The 21024-nt window shown below is 39.3% G+C and overlaps 2 protein-coding genes across 8 annotated transcripts in view; one reads left to right on the top strand and one right to left on the bottom strand.

The window, feature by feature from the left end:
* The window catches only part of dpf3 (double PHD fingers 3), a 38396-nt gene extending 29648 nt beyond the window's left edge, over nucleotides 1-8748 (top strand). For 2 of the 4 annotated variants that reach the window (XM_079639408.1, XM_079639409.1), the window contains 3 exons: nucleotides 3756-3868; nucleotides 4178-4259; nucleotides 6605-8748. In XM_079639408.1, coding sequence (XP_079495534.1) covers nucleotides 3756-3868; nucleotides 4178-4259; nucleotides 6605-6672 — 263 coding nt within the window. In that variant the 3' untranslated portion in view covers nucleotides 6673-8748. Of the gene's footprint in view, nucleotides 1-419; nucleotides 2184-3755; nucleotides 3869-4177; nucleotides 4260-6604 lie in introns of those variants that run through there. The other 2 variants (XM_079639410.1, XM_079639411.1) reach the window with 2 other exon arrangements.
* Nucleotides 8749-8970: 222 nt separating this feature from the next.
* rgs6 (regulator of G protein signaling 6) overlaps nucleotides 8971-21024 on the bottom strand; it is a 73584-nt gene continuing 61530 nt past the window's right edge. For all 4 annotated transcript variants that reach the window (XM_079639407.1, XM_079639405.1, XM_079639404.1 and 1 more), the window contains 11 exons: nucleotides 20534-20610; nucleotides 19771-19852; nucleotides 18723-18797; nucleotides 18542-18640; nucleotides 18373-18434; nucleotides 16152-16262; nucleotides 14923-15048; nucleotides 13195-13381; nucleotides 12156-12245; nucleotides 11140-11193; nucleotides 8971-10523 (listed from right to left, as the gene is read on the bottom strand). In XM_079639407.1, the coding sequence (XP_079495533.1) occupies nucleotides 10473-10523; nucleotides 11140-11193; nucleotides 12156-12245; nucleotides 13195-13381; nucleotides 14923-15048; nucleotides 16152-16262; nucleotides 18373-18434; nucleotides 18542-18640; nucleotides 18723-18797; nucleotides 19771-19852; nucleotides 20534-20610 (1014 nt within the window). In that variant the 3' untranslated portion in view covers nucleotides 8971-10472. The remainder of the gene's footprint in view (nucleotides 10524-11139; nucleotides 11194-12155; nucleotides 12246-13194; nucleotides 13382-14922; nucleotides 15049-16151; nucleotides 16263-18372; nucleotides 18435-18541; nucleotides 18641-18722; nucleotides 18798-19770; nucleotides 19853-20533; nucleotides 20611-21024) is intronic.

A 21024-nucleotide genomic window follows, 5' to 3' on the forward strand; every position in this document is an offset into this window, starting at 1 on the left:
ACAGGGAGAGACCAAATGATGTATTCTTCAGTAAAAACAAATATTGATAAAAGGTATGGTTCATCCAGAAATGAAAATTTTGTCATTAATTACTCACCTTCACGTTGTTCAAGTCATACAGGTTTGGAACAACATTCAGGGAGTGAATAATGACCGAATTTTAATTTTGGGTGAGCTCTCCCTTTAAAAGATTCATGATTCACATACAGCTATTAAGGCGCTTTTATCTACAGCCAATGATAAGCACATATTCAGGCAGTTGCAAGGGCATCAGACATGCAAGCCGTAGTCCCTTAATGTATGAGTAGCTGCAAGTACTGCAAGTTGTCCAAGCTCAGAGGAGTGTGAGTCCTAGCTGACTGCAGTGTTACTTGTGTGTGTTTCCACTGTGATGCTGATATGTCCGTCATGCATGTCAGCTGATCGCGTCGCTGGGACCAGGGCGAAGAGGAGGACGGGTGGAGTTCTGGACATGTTCGGCGACACGTCAGAAAGCGAGGCGTCCACCTTTCACGGCTTTGAGGAGGACGACCTGGACGGGCTTCTGTCCGACGACAGCACAGGCTCACCTCAGTACAGATAGACAAAGGAGAAACCTCAAGCAAACAGCATCAGAGAAACTTTCGGCATGTGTCTGCTGCCTGTTTTTTTCTTTTCCTTTTTTCCTGTTGTTTTGCAGCAGCATGCATAATGGATTCACGACTCCAGACACAAAGTTAACTTCAGGAATTGCTTTCAAAGGACAAGTTGCAGCCTTTTATAAATTAAGGAATGTTGTTTTTAATTGCTTCTCACTTCTGTATACTGAGAGGTGCTAGTTATCAGAGGACAGAGGAGCCATTACTTCTGGACTGTTTGTTTTCCCAAAATGGAAAACACTGACGTTCCCAGTGTGTGGACGTTGATTACACATCGCCATGTAAGATAAAATGCCTACTATGTGGAAATTAACTTTAGAAATAGACATTACAGCATTTCAAACCTCAAGGAGGAGAAAATACTCAACATGTGTCTGTAGGTCGGACAGTGAAGAGGGTTTTTTGTTCCTACCTCTGGTTAAATACAATATTTGCAAAGAAAGGGATGAGGAGAAGGCAGAGAGGGCTGAGGCCAGGCCCTGATTGGATCCAGAGGGAAGGGAGGACAGTTTGCAGAGAGGTAAGAGCCAGTTGGCATTTAAATGTCCATCTCTCCTCCTTTCTCAGGACAGCTACTACAACAACAACGACAACAAAAAGACATTTGAAATCAGTTTACTGGAGGATACATGATACTTGGCCTCTCCCTAGTTTTGTTGAGTAGAAGAAGAAAAAGGACTGACTCATATTTTTGGAGTAACTTCCCTTTACTATTCAGGAAACTCTCCTTAAACAACAGGTACAAGAAGGGGTACACTTGTAGCATATGTGCAATGATTCCCATGAAGGCTTTGTTTTGCAAATCAAATCTGGACCATTCACCTCAGATCCAGCTCTGAGGATTGACTGTATGTGTAACTGCAAATAATACACTGGATTGCAAGCACATAAGCTTCCTACATTCAATGGGAAATGCAGCAAATGTGAACTAGAAAGCAGAATACATGCAATAAATGGCACAATACACACACTAGTCACAGGGACATCACCCAGTTAATATGGGGAAATTTCATTGTATCCATTTTGTATGAACAAAATTAGCTATATCCGCTCTTTAAAAGCTCTTCTATTTATTGTTATGGTGAACTCATGTGTCACTTTTCAATTTAAACTGTTGCGAAAAATGTTCCATATTAATGCTTTCGATCTTGTCTCTATTTCAGGGCATCATTTTTGAAAACAAAACTATAATTTATTAAGATATTGTATAATGTATATAAGCCCACAAATTGTTGCAGGCTAAACCAGTTGTTCTTAAACGGCTCTTGATGATATTTCTCCCAGTGTTTCAATGTCTAAACTTTGTTTAACATTTGAAGTTCATTTCATTTAATACTAAGCCAAAGGGCAACATGGCTAGAGATGATGCTTGTAACTGCTTCTGTGTCATGCAGACCTGTGGAACAAACCACACAGTACACACTTCATGCAACCCGTCGTCCCTGCTGTGGTCGCTGCTGAGTCCTGTTACTCCAAATGTCAGCCTGCAAGTCTTTCACTGGATTTTGTTACTGAAAACATTAAACATTTTTCATTTTATGAATTACTCTGAGTTAATTTTGTTTCAAGGAAGGGAAACAGGGGACATGTTATATGCAGTGACCTCAAACAGTATTTGAACACTTACAAATGTCTGAATGACACTACATTAGATTCACAGACAAGGCTTAAGCTAGTCCCAGACTAAAATGCATGTTTGAGCTGTCTTAACTGAAAGCAACTTGCACTGACGTATCTTAAAATATGTCAGTGCCATTGTTTTGTCTCAAGATGCAAACCAGTAATGTTTTTTCTTAGGCATGTTTATAAAAGCTATGAACTAAGGCCTAATCCTGGCGTAATCTAAGCCCTGTCTGTGAAACCAGACCATAAAATATCAAACTAATTCTGCAAGGAAAAGATCCTAAAGCTCATCTCAGAACGAACCACTTTATGAGCCGTTTTTTAAGTGGATGCATGAAGTCAGTTCCCATCAAGCTCCAATGAATGTTTCACTAAGTGTCACAAAATGGCCTTTATTTTGAATGGTATATTGTTTTATACATTGAAACCTAGCAAACTTATTTTTGTGAAATTTTTGGTTTGAAAAATGTGTGCCATATTTCTTTAAAATAAATTCCACTTTCTTGCATTAGACAAAGACATTCACACATTTTTGAGTGTTGCTTGTGACCAAATGATTTGGGGCCATTGCAGTTTATAGTTTCAATGCAACTTGGAGTACTCTATCAAAATATTAGACGTAAAAAAAATATTTTTTATACATAGAATTTTTCATATCTGACTTTTGATGCACATTATGATGTACTGATGAATCAACATCAGGCATGTTTCATTACACTTGCAGGGAATGAATCAAGGCAAAAGATGCATGTCGGCATAATGTGGCATAATGTACTCAACACAGTTCTGCAGACCAGGGACAGATCCACGAAGAGGAAGAGGTACTGTAGCAACGCTCGTAGGGAAAGAGCCTCACATAACATCCCACTTCAAGCCAAGACCCCACATGCTCTCCAAACTGGGAAAACTGCACATGCTCTACTGGGCATCCAAGCAAGAGGAGCCGGCTGTTCTCAGTCTCGTTGAGGAAATGAGCAGGCCGAGGAAATGACACCTCCCTAAAAGACAGACAGAGAGAGAGAGAGAGAGAGAGAGAGAGAGAGAGAGAGAGAGGGGTAGATATGAGAGATTACAGAACCATCTGGCATTTTCCAAACCTGTGCTCACCCTCTCGGTGTATGGAGGGCAGAACAGAAGGTGGAGCTGTTGTAGGAAACTGTTGTTCGTTCGTTCATACAAATCGTGTGTAATCACTTGTTTTATACGTTCATCTGCTACCATCTATCTATCCATCCATCCATCTATCTATCTGTCTGTATATCCATCCATCCATCCATTTATATCTATTTGTCTGTCTATCATCCATCCATCTTAAAGTACATAAATTACATTAATAAACTATTTAATGATTAGTCTTATGACATTTTATGTGGATTTGTGTTTTTCTCTAATAAATTGCTTAGTACATCCGAAAATGATCTAAGAGTTGTTAATGTCTGAGTTTAGCTCCACTGCTTTCCGTCAGATTATCCTCTCATCTTTCTCTGTCACCAGGCCATCCTTCGTGTCTGCAGTTCACAGACAACATGATGCAGGCTGTGCGCACATACCAGTGGCAGTGCATCGAGTGCAAATCCTGCAGTCTGTGTGGCACCTCAGAGAACGACGTGAGTGTTCCAATGCTGATGGAGGACAGATCAAATAGTGTGCCGAGAGCATAAAGACAGTGTTTATATTATTTCCAACATCTCAAACAAGACTCCCAAAGTACTCTACATGTACATTTGAAATTATTGCTAATATTTGAATTATATGCCAGCCTCCTCATATGAGAGAGAGAGAGAGAGAGAGAGAGAGAGAGAGAGAGAGAGAGAGAGAGAGAGAGAGAGAGAGAGTGTGCGTGTGCGTGTGCGTGTGTGTGTGCGTGTGCGTGTGAGAGAGAGTGTTAACAGCTTGGTGATGCCGTCCTCTTGTAGGATCAGCTTCTGTTCTGCGATGACTGTGATCGGGGATACCACATGTACTGCCTCAAGCCTCCTATGACACAGCCACCTGAGGGTAAGATCACTTCACAGCAGATAATGACAATATACATATGAAAGATCACTAATCATTTGCAGTTCCAATTCTAAAATTTTGCCATAGTGTTGTGTTGGATTGTTACTTTTTACGTCTGGCCTATAATAACATGCAAATGTATGAGTTTTTCTCAGTCCCTTTGGTACATTTCTTGAATCATCCTTAAGATTTGCAAACCAGTAAGTGCATTTCTCAAAACAGTTCGTACGAACAGCACCACACGCCTGCAGAACCCTGTAACCTGCTCAGAATCCTTAGTTCATCTCTCAAAAGTATTTATGTCAATAAACATATCAGTGCCATCAGAATGACAAGTCCTTGTATCATTTTTCACAATCAAGATGTTGTCAATATAGTCAGAATTTTGATGACAATGACTGAAAATGAGCAAGACTGCACTTTATCTGTATGGCATATAAACATTTCAACAGTACACATTTACACTTCGCTCTGTCTCCGTGTGGGATATAGATTGGACAGGTTTCAGTTATGGTTTTATCGTTGGTCTGTTGCGATATAAATGCGATATAAAGAATAAAAAGATGTATATATATACACCAAACACACACACTGTATATATGTGTGTGTTTGTGTTACATTAGCCCCTTTCACACAGAGATTCCGGAAAATACACGGATAAAGTGACCCGGGATTTGACCCGGGTTCGTTTGAAAATGGTTCATTCACACTGCCAGTGATTTGCCGGAATCAGAGAGCGCGTTCACACACAACCCGGGTATGTCCCGGATAGACGCGTGACGTTATGATGTGCGCTTTCGATCTCGAGAAACCACGCTCGATCATTTTTTTTCGGATTCGGTCGTACACTAACGCATCACGTACCGTTCCACAAAGCTGGCGAACGATCTCAGCTTCGGCGCGGATTGCAAGGAGCTCTCGGGTCTCTGCTTCAGTCCAGTTTGCAGACATCTTTTCGTTCTTTCTTGTATCGATGACGAACACAAACTTTCTTCTAACAGAGTCGCACGATAACTACGTCATTGCGAAGGCTCGTGCATCATCACTACGACACACCCCTTACGGCATTTGTACTGGCTTTTGTTCACACAGCGCGCGTTCCGGGTCTGAACACGGCAATGTTACTAGGTCCCCAACCCGGCATCGATCCCGGCATTAAACCCGGGTCGTGTTTGCGTTCACACAGAAGGCGTTCCGGCAATTTGCCGGCAATTTGCCGGGTTCAAAGTGCTGTGTGAATGGGGCTATTATGTCTCTATAAAGTATATTTACTGTATAATGTAAAATACAAGTGGACTACTGTAATCTAACATTACAGTAAGTATACAGTATAGTTAACACTGTCTGATTACACACTTGTTCTTGTCTACAAACATCTGAATGATTGAGGACACGGTTGTTCTCCCAACATTCGGCTGCACCTTTCGACTCGCCTCTGCCTGAAGGTCATGACAATAGTGGCCCTTATTTCATCATAAACACTTCTACCTCTTCCACTGTTTTTCCTCTGTACCCTTCCACCATGCATCCTTAATCCTCTTTTTCTTCTTCCTGGCTGTCGACCCTGTTTGTTTCCTTGTTCTTTTATTGTCAGAATTTGTAACACTGTGTTGTGCTCTGTCTATATGTAACGGAGGCCAGCTAGTAGTCGCTGTGCGAGTAAACCTCACTCCTCTGATCTCAATACACGCTAATGGCTGCAGTCTTTAGCCTCCTTGTTAGAGCGCCTGACTCTCACGCCGGAGTAGGACCCGTGTGGAAGGGTTGCATTGGTGCCGTGACCCGGATGGGAGTGAGGTTTTGGGGGGCTGAGTGTAACGGAGGCCAGCTAGTAGTCGCTGTGCGAGTAAACCTCACTCTGATCTCAATAGGCGCTCTAGCGACTAATGCGAAGGGCTGCAGTCTTTAGCCTCATTGTTAGAGCGCCTGACTCTCACACCAGTGACCCGGGTTCGAGGCCAGCACAGAGCGGGGCGAGTAGGATCCGGGTGGAAGGGTTGCATTGGTGCCGTGACCCGGATGGGAGTGAGGTTTAGGGGGTGAGTGTAATGGAGGCCAGCTACAGTAGTAGTTGCTGTGCGAGTAAACCTCACTCCTCTGATCTCAATAGGCGCTCTAGCGACTAATGCTAAGGGCTGCAGTCTTTAGCCTTCTTGTTAGAACGCCTGACTCTTACGCCGGAGACCCGGGTTCGAGGCCAGCACAGAGCGAGTAGGACCAATGGAAGGGTTACATATATATGATTGCCAAATGAAGCTTCATGAGATGTATCTCTGAGCTATTTTAGAGAACTGCTCGATCATTGGTCGATCTAGTCCTTTACATTTGTCTATCTGCATCCACAGGAAGTTGGAGTTGTCATCTGTGTCTTGATCTGCTGAAGGATAAGGCATCTGGTTTCGGAGAGCCGTAAGCGTTGACACATACAGACACACACACAGCAGACTCAGGATGGATGTTCATCCTGTCCTGTTTTCCTCTAGTTTTCCTCCTGTAGTGTGAAGTGGAGATTTCCTCAACCTCTGTGTTACAAACATTCCCTCAATCAAGTCTAGGCAATCGACAGGTCACAAACATACGAATCCAAAGGCAGGATTGAGTCCAGATTGTCTGCTCGCCTAGAAATACAACTCATATTTATATGAAAAGTACTTAGTCAAATAGCAAAACCAGTTGTAGAACTATATTGCGACTGAATGAAGTGATAATTGACCTCTTGTGCACACAAAAATCTCCTGAGCTGTGATTCTAAGGCATTATTTCGTTGAAACAGGTCGACATTTAGAGCTCAGTACCTGAGAGTTATTGTGAAAGCAATCTTTATCTAAATGGCAAGAAGTTTTCCATGCATCAAAGCAGCACTTATAGTTTTTACTATTATCAGGACTGGAAAATAATGTATTTTTTATTTGTTCTTTTTATATAATTTAGTAGACAATCGTGTGGTTGGTAAATTACATGATAAGCCATCATATTCAAATACACCTAATGCTTTTCTTTGTGCAATGACAATACTGGCATGCGTTGTGTTGTCTTTTTAAGCCTGCTTTTTTCCCTTTAGGTTCTATTTTCTAACTATTAAATGTAAACACATTGACTGTTCTTCTGTGTTTGAAATATCTGGTTATGCTCCAGGAACATTTTAGTTTTGTGTCATAGAACTTTCTATTGTTCCATCCGCCCGTTCGGAGCCCTTCATACCTCTGTGAGTGAAACATCTGTTCACTCCATTTTGTATTTCTTTGCTCATGATATATTAGCATTTCTATTTCCATCTGGACATTCTCTCATGTCATTCCCAGCTCCTTCACCTGTATAATACATTAGAGGCTCTATTTTCAGAGCCAATTCATCAACACTCTCCAGATCCGGCGATCTGTTGAATATTTTAGCTATGCATTTTTGTCTATTTCAAAGGTCATCTACATTAACATTTGTTTTTTGGCAGATGATTCTTTGCCAGTGAGATATTGGTATTAACATGGTAAAAAGAAGTGAGCAATGTCTTAAACGTTCCAAAATCAAAGTAGTTTTGTGTCTCTTTATCTAACCATAGGTAAGCCTTTGGGAATATAATGATTTTTGTTTAGAAGAAGAAAAAAAGAAAAAGAACTAACCGCTGATGCAGTAACTTCTCACACTTAAAATTGTTAACCCGTTCTAATTCCCGGGTTATCTTTTTTCATGTTTTGCACTGTATTCAGGTTTCGAGATGTCTCACTGTACAAATGTAAATCCTGGGTTAATGTACTTTTTTGGGATATTTACAAAGATAGGATATCGATCGGGCGAACAAGCGCCTTGTTTTAAATAATGAGGTCTTCTTTTCTAAAGTAAAAGTGTTATATATTTCATTGCCTGTGGTTAAAAGGATAGTTCACCCAAAAAAGTAATCATTTAATCTTCCCTCAAGCTGTTCCAAACCTGTATGAATGTCTTTATTCTGCTGAACACAAAATAAGATATTTAGAAGAATGTCGGTAGTCAAACAGTTGATGGACCCCATTAACTTCCCTAGCCTATATGGAAGTTAATGAAATATCAACTGTTTACTAACAATATTTTCTTTTGTGTTCGGCAAAAGAAAGAAATTCGTACATGTTTGGAACAACTTGAGGGAGAGTAAATTAATTTTAATTTTTGGCTGAACTATCTTTAAAAAAAATACCATATAGTTAAGTAGCAGCTTCAAAAGAAGTGTAGAGAGAGTCGTGCAATACGAACGGATTTCTTCTAGTCCAAGAATAGAAAAACTCACGTTTTGAGTTTTAAGGACGATAATCATTCCAATTAATTTGAGTCATGGCCTGTTATAATGACATTTCTTGTATATAATCTCCTGTAATACAAACACAAATGTTGAATACTTTTTAATCCTTTCCAGTCACGAGAATCGTTTTGTACTTAGTTTTTTATTATTTCTTATGCCCTTTTCTTCTTATCCAATGTAAAATGTAATAAAAATATAATTAAATCCAAGGCTCTGCTGATTTCATGTTGTTTTGTTGTTTTTTTTCCACGAAATTGGTTGTACCGCTCAAGCTTACCACTAGAGAGCAGCACACACACATTAACAGACACCTTTCCTATACATTTAGTGCTGATATCTCGGTTCAGTTTCATAAAATCTTACCCCAACAGCTTTACTGACATTATTTAAGTTAAATTTAGCTCATGGAATCACAATTCTCTGACATAGCCACATATGCCACAACAAACATTTAATAGATGTTTAATGGACCATCACGGACAGTTCGAACTAAAAATACATGACAAAATGGTCCGAGCAGAGAAATGAAAAAGCATTCTTGAGCTCTCCAAATGAAGGTTTATTGAAGATCTCAGGACTTCAGTTCCTCCTTTCCATTATCTTGACCTATTGCGTCCTCATCCTTTTTTTCAATAAAAAAACAAAACAACCTAAAGGCAATAAGTCTTTAGAAATATTCCATGCATAGTTTTGTGCTGAATATGGCACTTGTGCCTCTAAGTTATATTCCACGTTACGTATTCTACACATAATCTTCCATATTCAGGATTGCTGAAGTCTATACATTCCATTTAAACCTAATGTACAGTTATGAGTCAAATCAACTACCTGGAAATGTGTAGAGGAAATGTTAACCGAACACATTTCTTGTGGGCAAATGAGAGAATTCATGTCACTCAGATGTGTCTCTGGCAGTGATGCTGCTTCAGGGAACTGTGTATGCAGATTGGTTGGCTGCTCGATGTCCTGCAAAAATACTTTTCTAATAGATGGTAATCCCAGAAAAACTGTCTACTGTTGATATATTAAGAGTGAAGTGCTGTGATCCCCAGATATTTGTGCTCAGAGCAAATCATCATCATCATCATCACTACACCGACACTAAGCGGCATGAAGCGCTTACATTCTACATTGAATATAATACCTTACATTAAGACAAACATAGCTGACAAGAACCAATGTGTTGGTTTCAAATATACAGTAATATCAGATGCCCAATTTCATAATTATTTCTTTATTCCTCAATAAAACTGAGTCTAAAAGGTATCCCTCTACATCATTCTCATCTCAGTTAGAAGTATCATGTGCTAATAGGCGAGTATAACACATCCAGTAGACAGAATAAATAATTCTAGTTTCTTCAAAATGGCAGGAGTAATAACAATGTGCTTTTCTGATCCACATTCATTCTTCATATTCAGTGACCGTTCAACACAGAGAAAAGTTCTGTGCAACCCTTAAGCACAGTCACTGAAAGCCCTTGACACGTTCCTCACTCCTTTGGAATGCTCTGAAGATTTGAGACACATCCTCGCTTCATCGGATTAATCGTTGGCGGACTCATTACTGCACACCTTGCTTTAAATCTGACAATGAACGTTTTTAAATGGATATCCAGCGAGACAGTCCTGTCCTTTCTGCAGTTTGGTTATAGGTATCATATAAACGTATAATGCTTCTCTAGATGGTACTGGGAAATCTGACATTCATGTATGCAGTCTGTGCAGTCGCTGATTTAATAGGCGCAGACAACACTGCTGCCGTCTGGAGATTTTCTTGGACTTATTGCATGCTGCCATCTAGAGTCGGTAGCTGTGCGGTGTTCGGGGGGGGTTTGGAGAGAGGGTGGTCCGTACACATGGCCCGCCGTGGCCACGATGCTTCCACCCCAAAAAACTGCCATTTCTCTGGAGGGGTCTGGACTTCTGAAACGCCAGGACTCGTCAGGACGACTGCATGAGGCCCGTCAGACGTTTACTTGTCAGAGACTTGCCCTGGAACACAGTTACATTATTATTAAATGCCAAAACTCTGTTAAAGAGTCAGTGAGGAAAAAACTTATTGATCAATAACATTAATCAGCAAATTCCAAATATAGTGGCTCATCATTTATACAATACCGGCACATACATTTTTTATTTTTACATAAATAAAAATACAGTAGAAATTGCATGTACTATATGTATTTCTATTTTCTATGTAATGTATTTATTTCAAAGATAGGGGTACATCAATTCTAGATTTTAAAAATAACGTAATTAAACACACACACAGTATTTATTTGTTTACATTATTATCAAATACAGAGGTGGGTGAAATTAAATACAATTTTAAAAAGTTAAAAAAATCAAAAACACTGTTAAAATATGTAGAATTATTTCTAAATATATACTATATCTATATCAAATTAACTTCACTGTCCAGTGAAATAATCAATTAAAATAAAATCTGTCCAGTGACAGCATAAATAAAATAAAAATGACGGTGAAATCCTATTGAAACCGTTACATGTTTCTCAGGAATATCCCATTTTCTTGTGATCACATCTGACCACCTTCCAGAAGTTTGAGGTACAGTTAAAAAAGGATGGTTATTTCAGGAGCGACTCACCACAGTGCGAGTGAATTTCTCCAGGGATGTGCGGCGGCCTTGCTCAGTCTCAGGCTGTGGAGCCCAGGTTAATGGAGGAGAACAGGGGAGATACAGCGCACAGCACCAGGTTAACATGTGTTAGTGCAAAAACATTCAGGACAATTCATGTTAATCACTGGGGCCAAGACCAAATTAAACTGCACAACGGTTCCCATGTTTAGTCATTACAAGTTGGCAGTAGAGTAATGCCGGGGACACACTTCACGACTAGAAACATTCTAAGACTGAAGTTGAACTGAACACACTCACAGACGGTTTCCAACGACTGGAGCAGATTTTAAACACTGACTGAACGCAACCGTCTCGGACTCGCCGCGTTTGCGCATGATCAGTCGTAGCAAATGACATTGTTACAGACGTTAAAGTGTGTCCCCGGCCGGCTTAAGTTGGCCATTAGAAGATAAGTTGGCTTAGTATGTTTTAATAAGTGCAAATTGAACACTCGTTTCAGAGCTTTTGTTTTTAGTCAAAATGAAATTAAGGGCTGAAATACTGTCCAAAACCACCGACAATAAAAATGAGATTTTAGTTTTAAGCTGTCTTTCTAAATCTTCATTTTGTATGGTCGGATCAAAAAAACAAAACAAAAAAATTATATATATACACTGGTATATACGTATATATTTTGGCTAACAATTAGCATGTATCGCCAACGTCCAAGAAACAGAAAAAAGTAAAAAATGGTCTTAATTTATTTTCTGTATTGACTTTTTACAGGTGTTTCCCTCATTTTTTTATTACGCACTGTATTAGGTTTTTGTACTAAAGGAAACGTCTGTAAACTTAATGGAAGATGTCCTAGCTGAAAATGGATATTTTTCTTACAGCACACCTGAGACGCACTGATTTTTGTTGTGAAGGTTTTGCTAAGGGAATGTGAATAAGTACTGGGGGAAAAAAATGCAGAAGAAAGTATCCAGATTCATTACACACGGCAGAAATTGCCACGAGAGACACTTGAGATTGAGACTAACCTTCTTTCTGGCCAGCAGGAGGTCCTGGTAAGCATTGGAGCGCAGGAAACGAGGGTAGCTGTCACTCTTCATCAGCTTGTAGATGTGGTCCTGAAAGAGAAAAACATTGGAGGCTGACAGGAAGGAGAAAGAAAAGCGCCTCATTGCAAAGTAATGAGAATGAGCCAAGAATCTCCTAAAAACCAGCTTCCTGTCCTCATGATCCTGCTTCTTATCTCAAACTCCACATATGCAAACAGAAATAAATCTGTAGGTTATCCCAAAGGAAGTATCAATCTACATCTGATAAGGCATATCTTGCAGCAGGAGTTTGAACTTTGCTTCTTCAAAAGTAATGTTGCACTTTTTTTTCTTCCTTTATTTTCACAATTAAGCGTAATCCCCTTGACAGACTCCTAGCAAGTATCTTGCGAGACTGAGCAGTAATTTCATGAATTCTTTAACATTCTTCAATTATTCTGCTTTGAATTTTCTGAAAGCAGTAAGCTTGTAGCTGGTGACAGTTTCTGGAATAAACACGGATTTCATAACTCCAAAGAGATGGTGTATTTTCCTCTGCTTCTTTGAGCATTCAAATGCCTGTTATTCTGTCTCTTTCATCAACCATGTAAATGTAGATAAATGAAGGAGACAGACATACGGGCAAACTCTCTTCAACAAAGCCGTGGGGACAAGGACAAGGAACAGATGATCTATCAGCATTACTGAGCATCAATCTCCCCGAACGGCCCAGAGCCTTTAAGTTCCTCCTCATCAATTCAAAGAATGAAAAAGATTCTGCCTTGGGCACAACTTGTCCCTAAGTGCAGCTTTAATCCTCCCTCCGTCCATCAAAAGACCTAAAAGCCCTCAATCATCTGTACAAAATGTTCACACATTGGTTATTGAACATAACAAAAAATAATAATAATGTACAATTGATAGATAGAAGTTCATATAGTGGGATCATTTCCCCCAGAAGTGTAGAAAGGGTGGGAATAGTGAAAAGGAACTGAAGCCATCAGCGGGTGAGGACCGCTTCCTGTGACCGCTTACACACCTGGGCATCTTCAAAGCTGTAGCGGCCCGCGTCTTTGAGATTCTGACTGGTGCGCTCGTAGCTGTGCGAGTCCAGATTGATGGCATTGGGAGCTCCTTCAGCAAGAAACTCTTGCCAGATCTCCTGAGCACGAGCTGGCACTTCCTGCAGGGGGCGGCTCTTCAGATCTTGCACAGCCAACCAGAACCTAAAGAGAACACAATAATAATTGTCAGCTGTATATAGTGTTGGTAATGGGAGGATGGAACAAATCAAATTAACTTTAACATATGTAAGGGTTAATGCCCTTTGAGGTGTCCATTGTCAGGTATTAATGGACCGCTGCGCGTCGGACGGTTCACGCCTCGCCGTCGTCCATTAATACCTGACAATGGACACCTCGAAGAGCATTAACCCGCTTATACCATGTTCACTTGCCAAATAACACATTTTTAAAACATTAGTTTATATTTTAATTCGTTTTACAATCGAAATCTAACGGTTTTAGAACTCCTTTACTAGGTGTCCTACATCCCTTTTTAATGGACACCCTGCAGCCAATCAGAATCGAGTATTCACCCAGACCATGGTATAAGTAGTTTTAATGTACAGTTGAATGACGGGCGCTACAGTTATAAACTAAGGAGAGATGAGATGACTGACAGGACAATGCTGGAGGATTTGGTGCGGAACAGATCCCGAGCTCCATTGACAAATATGTCATCTTGAAAAATGTGCGGTCATCTCCCTCTACACAGATTTCAAAAGTGAAAAACATTCAAAAGCGATTTCAATACCTCAAGGAATATTGCATATACATGTTAAGTTATGAAGAAGAAAAAGCCTTTAGCCATTTTATGGTAAACAAGTGATTGCCAGACTATAATTCCTGCAATTTGATTTAAATCATGCTCTACGCTGCTGTTCCACGGCCATGTTCACTCCCTAAAGCCAATTTTTACTCCCAATCAGCACTTGGCAAGTGTTACTTTTGGACCCTCTTTACAACGCTGATGGCAATGGCATGCCCAAACTCTTTAGTAACAAACACCAGGTTAATTATTGAAGTCAGTACACACTTAGCACACTCATAGCTTGCCATGACGGAGAGAGATAGAAGCAACTCCTCCGCTCATATCACAGTTGTCTGTAGCTCTATTGATCTCGGCAGCGTAGAAGTGGTTTAGGGCCTAATGGGGCCAGGGGAGAGTCAGGCAGTCAAGAGGACACATCACTTTCACTCTCCTCACAGACTGGCACACATAAGACAGCCCCCACAGACGCTAATAGATGCCTCGCTGGGGGATACGTGGAGATGCGAGAAAGAGAAGGATGAGAGATGCATGAAGACAAGCAGCATTTTATCTCGAGCCTAGTCACTTTACGGCTCCAGTGACCTGCATTATCTCCGCAGCTCCCTTCGGGGCCTCGCTGTCCTGGTTGGGCGTCTCCTGGGGCCCACCGCTGCCTCATTGGCCCCACGATGCCCGTGGTTTGCAGTAGCTTATCACATTGCATCAGTGATCAGGCTTTGGATGTGCTAATGATCATGTACCATCGGTGAATTTACTCGCTCTTTAGATATTAAAGCGCAGCTCTGTGGTTGAGTTCTGACCTTTTGCTTGTCCTGTTCTGCTACATTTTGTGCGAGTCATTAACAGCAGAGTGGGAGGTTAAGAGAGGGATGTGTATAAAGGGGAAAATGTCACAGAAGTGCAAATGAAGGGAATATGGTGATGAAAGGCTCACAGGAGGTTCTCGGAGCTGAATTCGGACTCCAAGAATTTAAGGAACTGCTCACGGCCCACTGGGTCCTTTAAAGCCTCGTCCAACGAGAAGCCCCACTTCTTTACTCGCTGTTGAGTCGGGTCCTTACTGAGACAGACAGACGGAGGGAGAGAGACAGTATTTTATTTATTTAACTTGCATTGTTCTTTGCGATATCTACTGACAGCAGCGACTGCTTTAACAACACAATGCACCATTGTCTGTCATATTAACAAGACAAAGATGAAAACAAAGAGAGAAAGAGACTATGTGTGTGTACACAAGATCACTTAATCACGTCTAATAATATCTTGTATATTAGTCTTTGAATACGGTAAGTAACAATATGTAAAGCTCCACAGGACTACTCAGCTTAATTTCAATATCTGTTAATTAACTTAAGAAAAATTAATCAACCTCTTTTTGCATAATTAAGTGACAAGAGTCACATTGTGAACACCCAGAAATGAAACTCTAGGATGAGCGTGTGTGTGTGTGTGTGCGCGATGTATTTATTAATTCCTGTCAGGGCATCTTTGAAGGTGCTGTGTAAACGCCTCAGGCAAACAGAGAAACCTGCAGTGTTTTATGTAATTCAAAACAGCATAAGGACTTCGGCAGACTTGAACTACTTGAGTTATTCAAAACAAGGTACTACATTAGTCACGATCCAGACGAGAGGTCCACCAATCAGAGTAGTCAGTGTTACTATGGAAACATGACTCCCGCTCTGCGAATTAAGTCATCAAATCAGTCTCCCCGCACTCTCAATTTCACAGTCCTATGTTCTCAACTACAGGTTTCCCTATATATTTTCAAACCAAGCTGTGAAATATATGACTTAAAATCAGTTGTGTATCTTCATTGCACATTTAGTTCTATCGCTTGCCATGTTTTTTTTTCAGGGAGATTTTTGTCTACAATTCAGGAATTGTCAGCAGAGCTTTATGTTATTTTAGGATGGACCCCAGTTTGAGGGATGTAGGGAACAGTAACATAGAATTACAGTCACACACAAGGACTTCAAAATGATAAAGAATCATAAAAACAAAATAGGAATTTTTTTAGAAATGAAAATCTAAAAATGTATAAATTTAATGCAGAAGTTAACAATTAACAATTAAGGCCTCCTGCATCCTCTTCCTATCATTTACTGAAACCGGACTAGAGACGAGAGAAATCTAAAAAGAGCGATATTTATGTTTTCATACCTAGCCTCTAGCTCCCAGAAAGTGACATCATCACCGATCCAGGGGTTAGATGGATCTGGTACTGCCACAAAGGGGTCATAGTCAAGATACTGCTCAGTGTAACTCATCAATCTGCAAGACAAAGGCATGAAATCATGTTTATATTTTAATATTATTGTACTGTAACATCATTCCAATTAACCAATCAGATTTGAGGGACAAGTTTAGATAAAGACATTCTACTAACTATAACTTTGTAACAACGTGTTAGCTACCAGTTATTAGAGTATTAATAAACTGTCTGCTTAATATCGGCTAACACTTTATTTTGATGGTCCCCCAACAAACATCTGCTGACTAAGTATTTTTGCAAGTAAATGTTCACTTATTCTACTAACCCGAACCTAACAGTCTACTAACAATCCACTTTTACTTTAATGAGAGTTAGTTGACATGTAGTTACAAAGTTAATGATAGTTAACGGCTCTGTGGAATGCTTGATTCTGATTGGTCAATCGCACCATCCAGTGGTATGTTATTCCTCGATAACAACCGTTGAACACAGATAACAGGCTCATCCGGGTTACTGAAGTCAGCAGCACTAGACGCTTGCTAGGAACGGTTATTCTCTGTGGAAGTTTTGCATTCGGTAAGCTAATAAAATATTAAAACTCAGTCAAATCAATATTTTGTGTACAGTTACCGGCATTTAACTATGCCATCCAGTATCATGGACTCGCTCTCTCTTGTTTTATACAAACGCATCTGCTTTCATGACTATTGTTGGATTATAAGATACAAACGATTTTAATTTTAAAACAGTTTAATCTTAAATATCTCTTAGCTCCATAATTACTTATGTGTTGAAATGCTGTGTAATAAGTGGTATGACTGTATACCGCATCTCTTAAATGTCCGTCTAGTTTGAACTTGCAACTGCTCTCTCCGTGGAAGCTTTGTGTTTAAAGACCTAATAAAATATTTCGGTAACACATTATTTCGATAGTTCACTTTAGACATTCTACTAACTATAAGTAACTTTGCAGCTACATGTCAACTAACTTTCATTAGAGTATTAGTAGACTGTCTGCTTAATATCTGCAAACTCTTTATTTTGTTGGTCCCCCAACAGACATTCTACTGACAATAAGTAACTTGCCAACTACAAGTCCACATATTTTACTAACTCGAACCCTAACACCTAACCCTAACCTAACAGTCTATTGACAGTCTACTAAAGTCTACTAATACTCTAATGAGAGTTAGTTGACAAGTTACTTATAGTAAGTTGACTGTCTAAAGTGGACTATCGAAATAAAGTGGAACCAATATTTCAATTATTTAGGCTACTTACGGTATGTGGCAAGTAACCGTGTAATAAGCAGGATAATGTACATCCAGCCGGCTGTTATCTCAGAATAAACCCCCTTCAGGCTGATGCGAGACCTCCTAACCCTGTCGGGGGTTTATTCTGAAATAACAACCGGCTGGATGTACATTATCCCTTACTTAGTAGAACTTCACATAAAAAAGAATGAAACATGTTTCCAAAATGTTTGTTTAATAGTTAAGGCCAGTTACTGGATTGCAATAAAGGCCAATTGACACCAAAAACGATAACTATTAAGATAACTATAATAATAACTATTAGTTTGCACAATATTGTTTGTTCATTATAAGTGCACACTGCAGTTGTGTAGTCTGCCGCTTGACATGCTCGAGCTCCTTAAAGTTGGATGGATTCTCATTTGCTGTCATTGTTTTTATCGTTCATCAGCTGGAAAAGAATTGTTCTGAAAGTGATTTGAACACTATTTTTCCTCTATGGCGTTATTGTTATAGTTGTGGTGTGGACTCTGCTATTCTTTTACATTTAGAATGATTTTTAGAACTATATCTTTATCGTTATAATTGTTGTTATGCTTGATGTGAACGGACCTTAAATGTTGACTCTAAAACAATTCTTGCATAAAAGTATTTTCAAAGCTATTTATTATCAAAATGATCGCACTACTCGGCAATAACATTGAATTTACTTACAACTTACAAGTACTTAAAAATAATAAATAGGACTACCAGTAATAAGGAATCAAAATCATTAAGAGGAATCAGAACTGGAAACATTTCATTCTTGATGATTCCCATCTCTGACAAGCATAATTTTTCCTCAAATAATCTAATATTAATTGCAAGTATTAACAAAGTTTGAGTTTCATGGACAGAACAAAAAAAGAGGACCTACGTATCAGCAACTTTGGACATTTTCATACAGTGTCGATCCAACTGAGTGTTCAAGAAAAGAATCTGAAAAAGACAGAGCATCTCCACTTGAGCATGTGAGTGATCCGTGCTAAATATTAATAGCCACTGTGAGGCTGTCAAGAATCAAATTCACAATCCTTCGCACAGACCTCTTTCTCTACGTCCTCTCTGGTGTCCTTGCTGCTCTGCTGTGAGGGTGTGTGTACAGGACTCTGAGTCTGTGTGTCATCCACGATCCCATACACTGACTGCGATACAGAGACAAAGATGGGTTACAATACAATCATCGGTCTCATACATACAGTACACACATTAATACAGCATCAGCACCTTTTTCACTCTTTGAGGATTCTTTAAGCGGCGACACTTCCTGATGTCCATCTCTGTGGTGTTGACACACCCAGGCTGTGAATCACAATCAAATGTAAATATAGCTATAAAAACTGATACGATGTACACATTTCCCACTATGATTTTTTTTTAACGTGTTAATGTGTTACCTATAAAGTTAATTATTCGATAACACTTATGAACAGGGGTCTATTCATTAATATTAGTTAATGGAATAAAAAATAAATAAAAAATAGCAATGAATAATAGGCTACTTTTACAACATTTATTGAAATGGGTTTAAGGGATAGTTCACCAAAAAACAAACAAAAACAAAACAGTAGTATAACTTTATTTAATAACTATATTTGAATTAATGTTGGTTTTGGTTCCCATTGACTTCCATTGTATGGGGAAAAAAACATTAGAAACATTAAAATATCTTCTTTTGTGTTCTACAGAAGACAGAAAGTCAAACAGATTTGAAACAACATGAGGTCGAGTAAATTATGACAGAATTTTAATTTTTAAGTAAATTTAAGTCATTTCTATACATTTTAACAATTCAAGTGTTTAAATAGTATTTTTATTTTGTATATTTGTATATTTATAAATTCACAATAAGCTAAATAATAAAAGCTGTAAAATGTTTAGTTCAAAATACCTAATGCATTAAATGTTAACAAATTGAATATTATTGTAAAGTTTACTAAATATTTTGAATCTACTGACAGTACTACAAATGATATTACAAAATTGTTTTTGCAGCTTCAAATAAATGTCCAAAACGCAACTGAAGAAATCAGTGGAGATTTTTAAACACTATTTTGGGGTCCTGCAGATTGCCACATCGGCAGAACATCTACACATCTTTTGAAGTTGCCTCAAATATCCTTTTATGTACTCAAGAAACTTCAATGTGTATTTAAATTGCCCCAAAGTGCCTCATTTTTATTTACTAAAGCAAGCGTCAACATAGTTTGAGCAGGAACTTCAAACACAGCAACCCATCCCACACTGGATCCACCCGTCACACACACACACACACCACAGGACGGTGAACATCCCAGAAGGCTCTCTCTTGACTATCCAGAATCTTTCTCTCCGTTTTGTCTTTTTTCCTGTCGATCCTACAAAATCAAAGAAACACAAAGCTGCAAGACATTAATATTAAACAGAGAGCAGGAAACATTCCCAATCCACACACACACACACACACAAGTTAAAACAGACAAAGAGCAAAGCCCTTGTGCTCATCAAAGTTGCAACCTGCCTGCGAGCAGAGCTAATTCATTTCCATTCCTGCTACTTCACTCTTACGTAACTGACATTTGCTGCATCGCTCTCTCTATCTCTCACTGATCCTGGTTTTGAGCCCTGAGACTCTTTCATTCATCTCTCCGGGTCGCTCTCTCCACAAAATTGGGGGATTGGTCTTGAAAAGGGTACTGCAGACAGTGATGATAGACAGACGGATGATCAAAAATCTCAGCAGGGTTGACTTGTGTTTGCAGCCCTCGGCCATCAGATGAGGCTCTTCAGCCGATGTTTGAAGAGTGCGAGACTGCTTCAATCGATGAGAACCACTCCAAATCAAACGCACATGCTAATACGTCTCCCCCCAACAACTACACATCTGCAATATTATTGTTACATTACATCATAATGAGAGTTTGTGTATATACAGTACGCATGTCTTTGTGTGAATGTGAGTGGGCTGAATACAAAGGGTAGATGTGTCTTCAACAGAGGAGAGAGCAGGTACGAGTGTGAGCAAGTGTTTGCGTAGTTGTCCTGACAACAGCACTTACTTGACCTGTGCCTCAGCCTGCATGAAGATGAACTCCCACTTCCTGGCAAAAGCCCTCTGTAGTCTCGCTAGATTTTCCTGAATGAAAGAGACCGAGATAAACAAGCGAGAGAAAGAAAGAAATCTTCAAACTTCAGCTCCTTCAAGTCAACTTGAATAATTTCACATTGCCAAATGTAGTTAGCCATCCAGGTATTTAGGACTTAATATGGAAAAGCAGAGTAGCATACTTTCCTCGACTCATGCCATCATTTTTCAAATATATTAAGAAATGGTAAAAGTAGTAAAAACAAGTATGCAATTCATCCGAATTCATATGCATACAGAAAATTCATACAGATAATTCACACAATGTGTACAATATACATATGTTTAGAATATTATACATACATATATATTATATAAACTGTATACATACATACCTGGCTGTACATAATAAATACATGTGCATAATATATACACACTATACTGTTCAAAAGTTTGGGATCTGTA

Source organism: Phoxinus phoxinus, assembly GCF_949152265.1.
Source record: "Phoxinus phoxinus genome assembly, chromosome: 16".
NCBI lineage: Eukaryota > Metazoa > Chordata > Actinopteri > Cypriniformes > Leuciscidae > Phoxinus > Phoxinus phoxinus.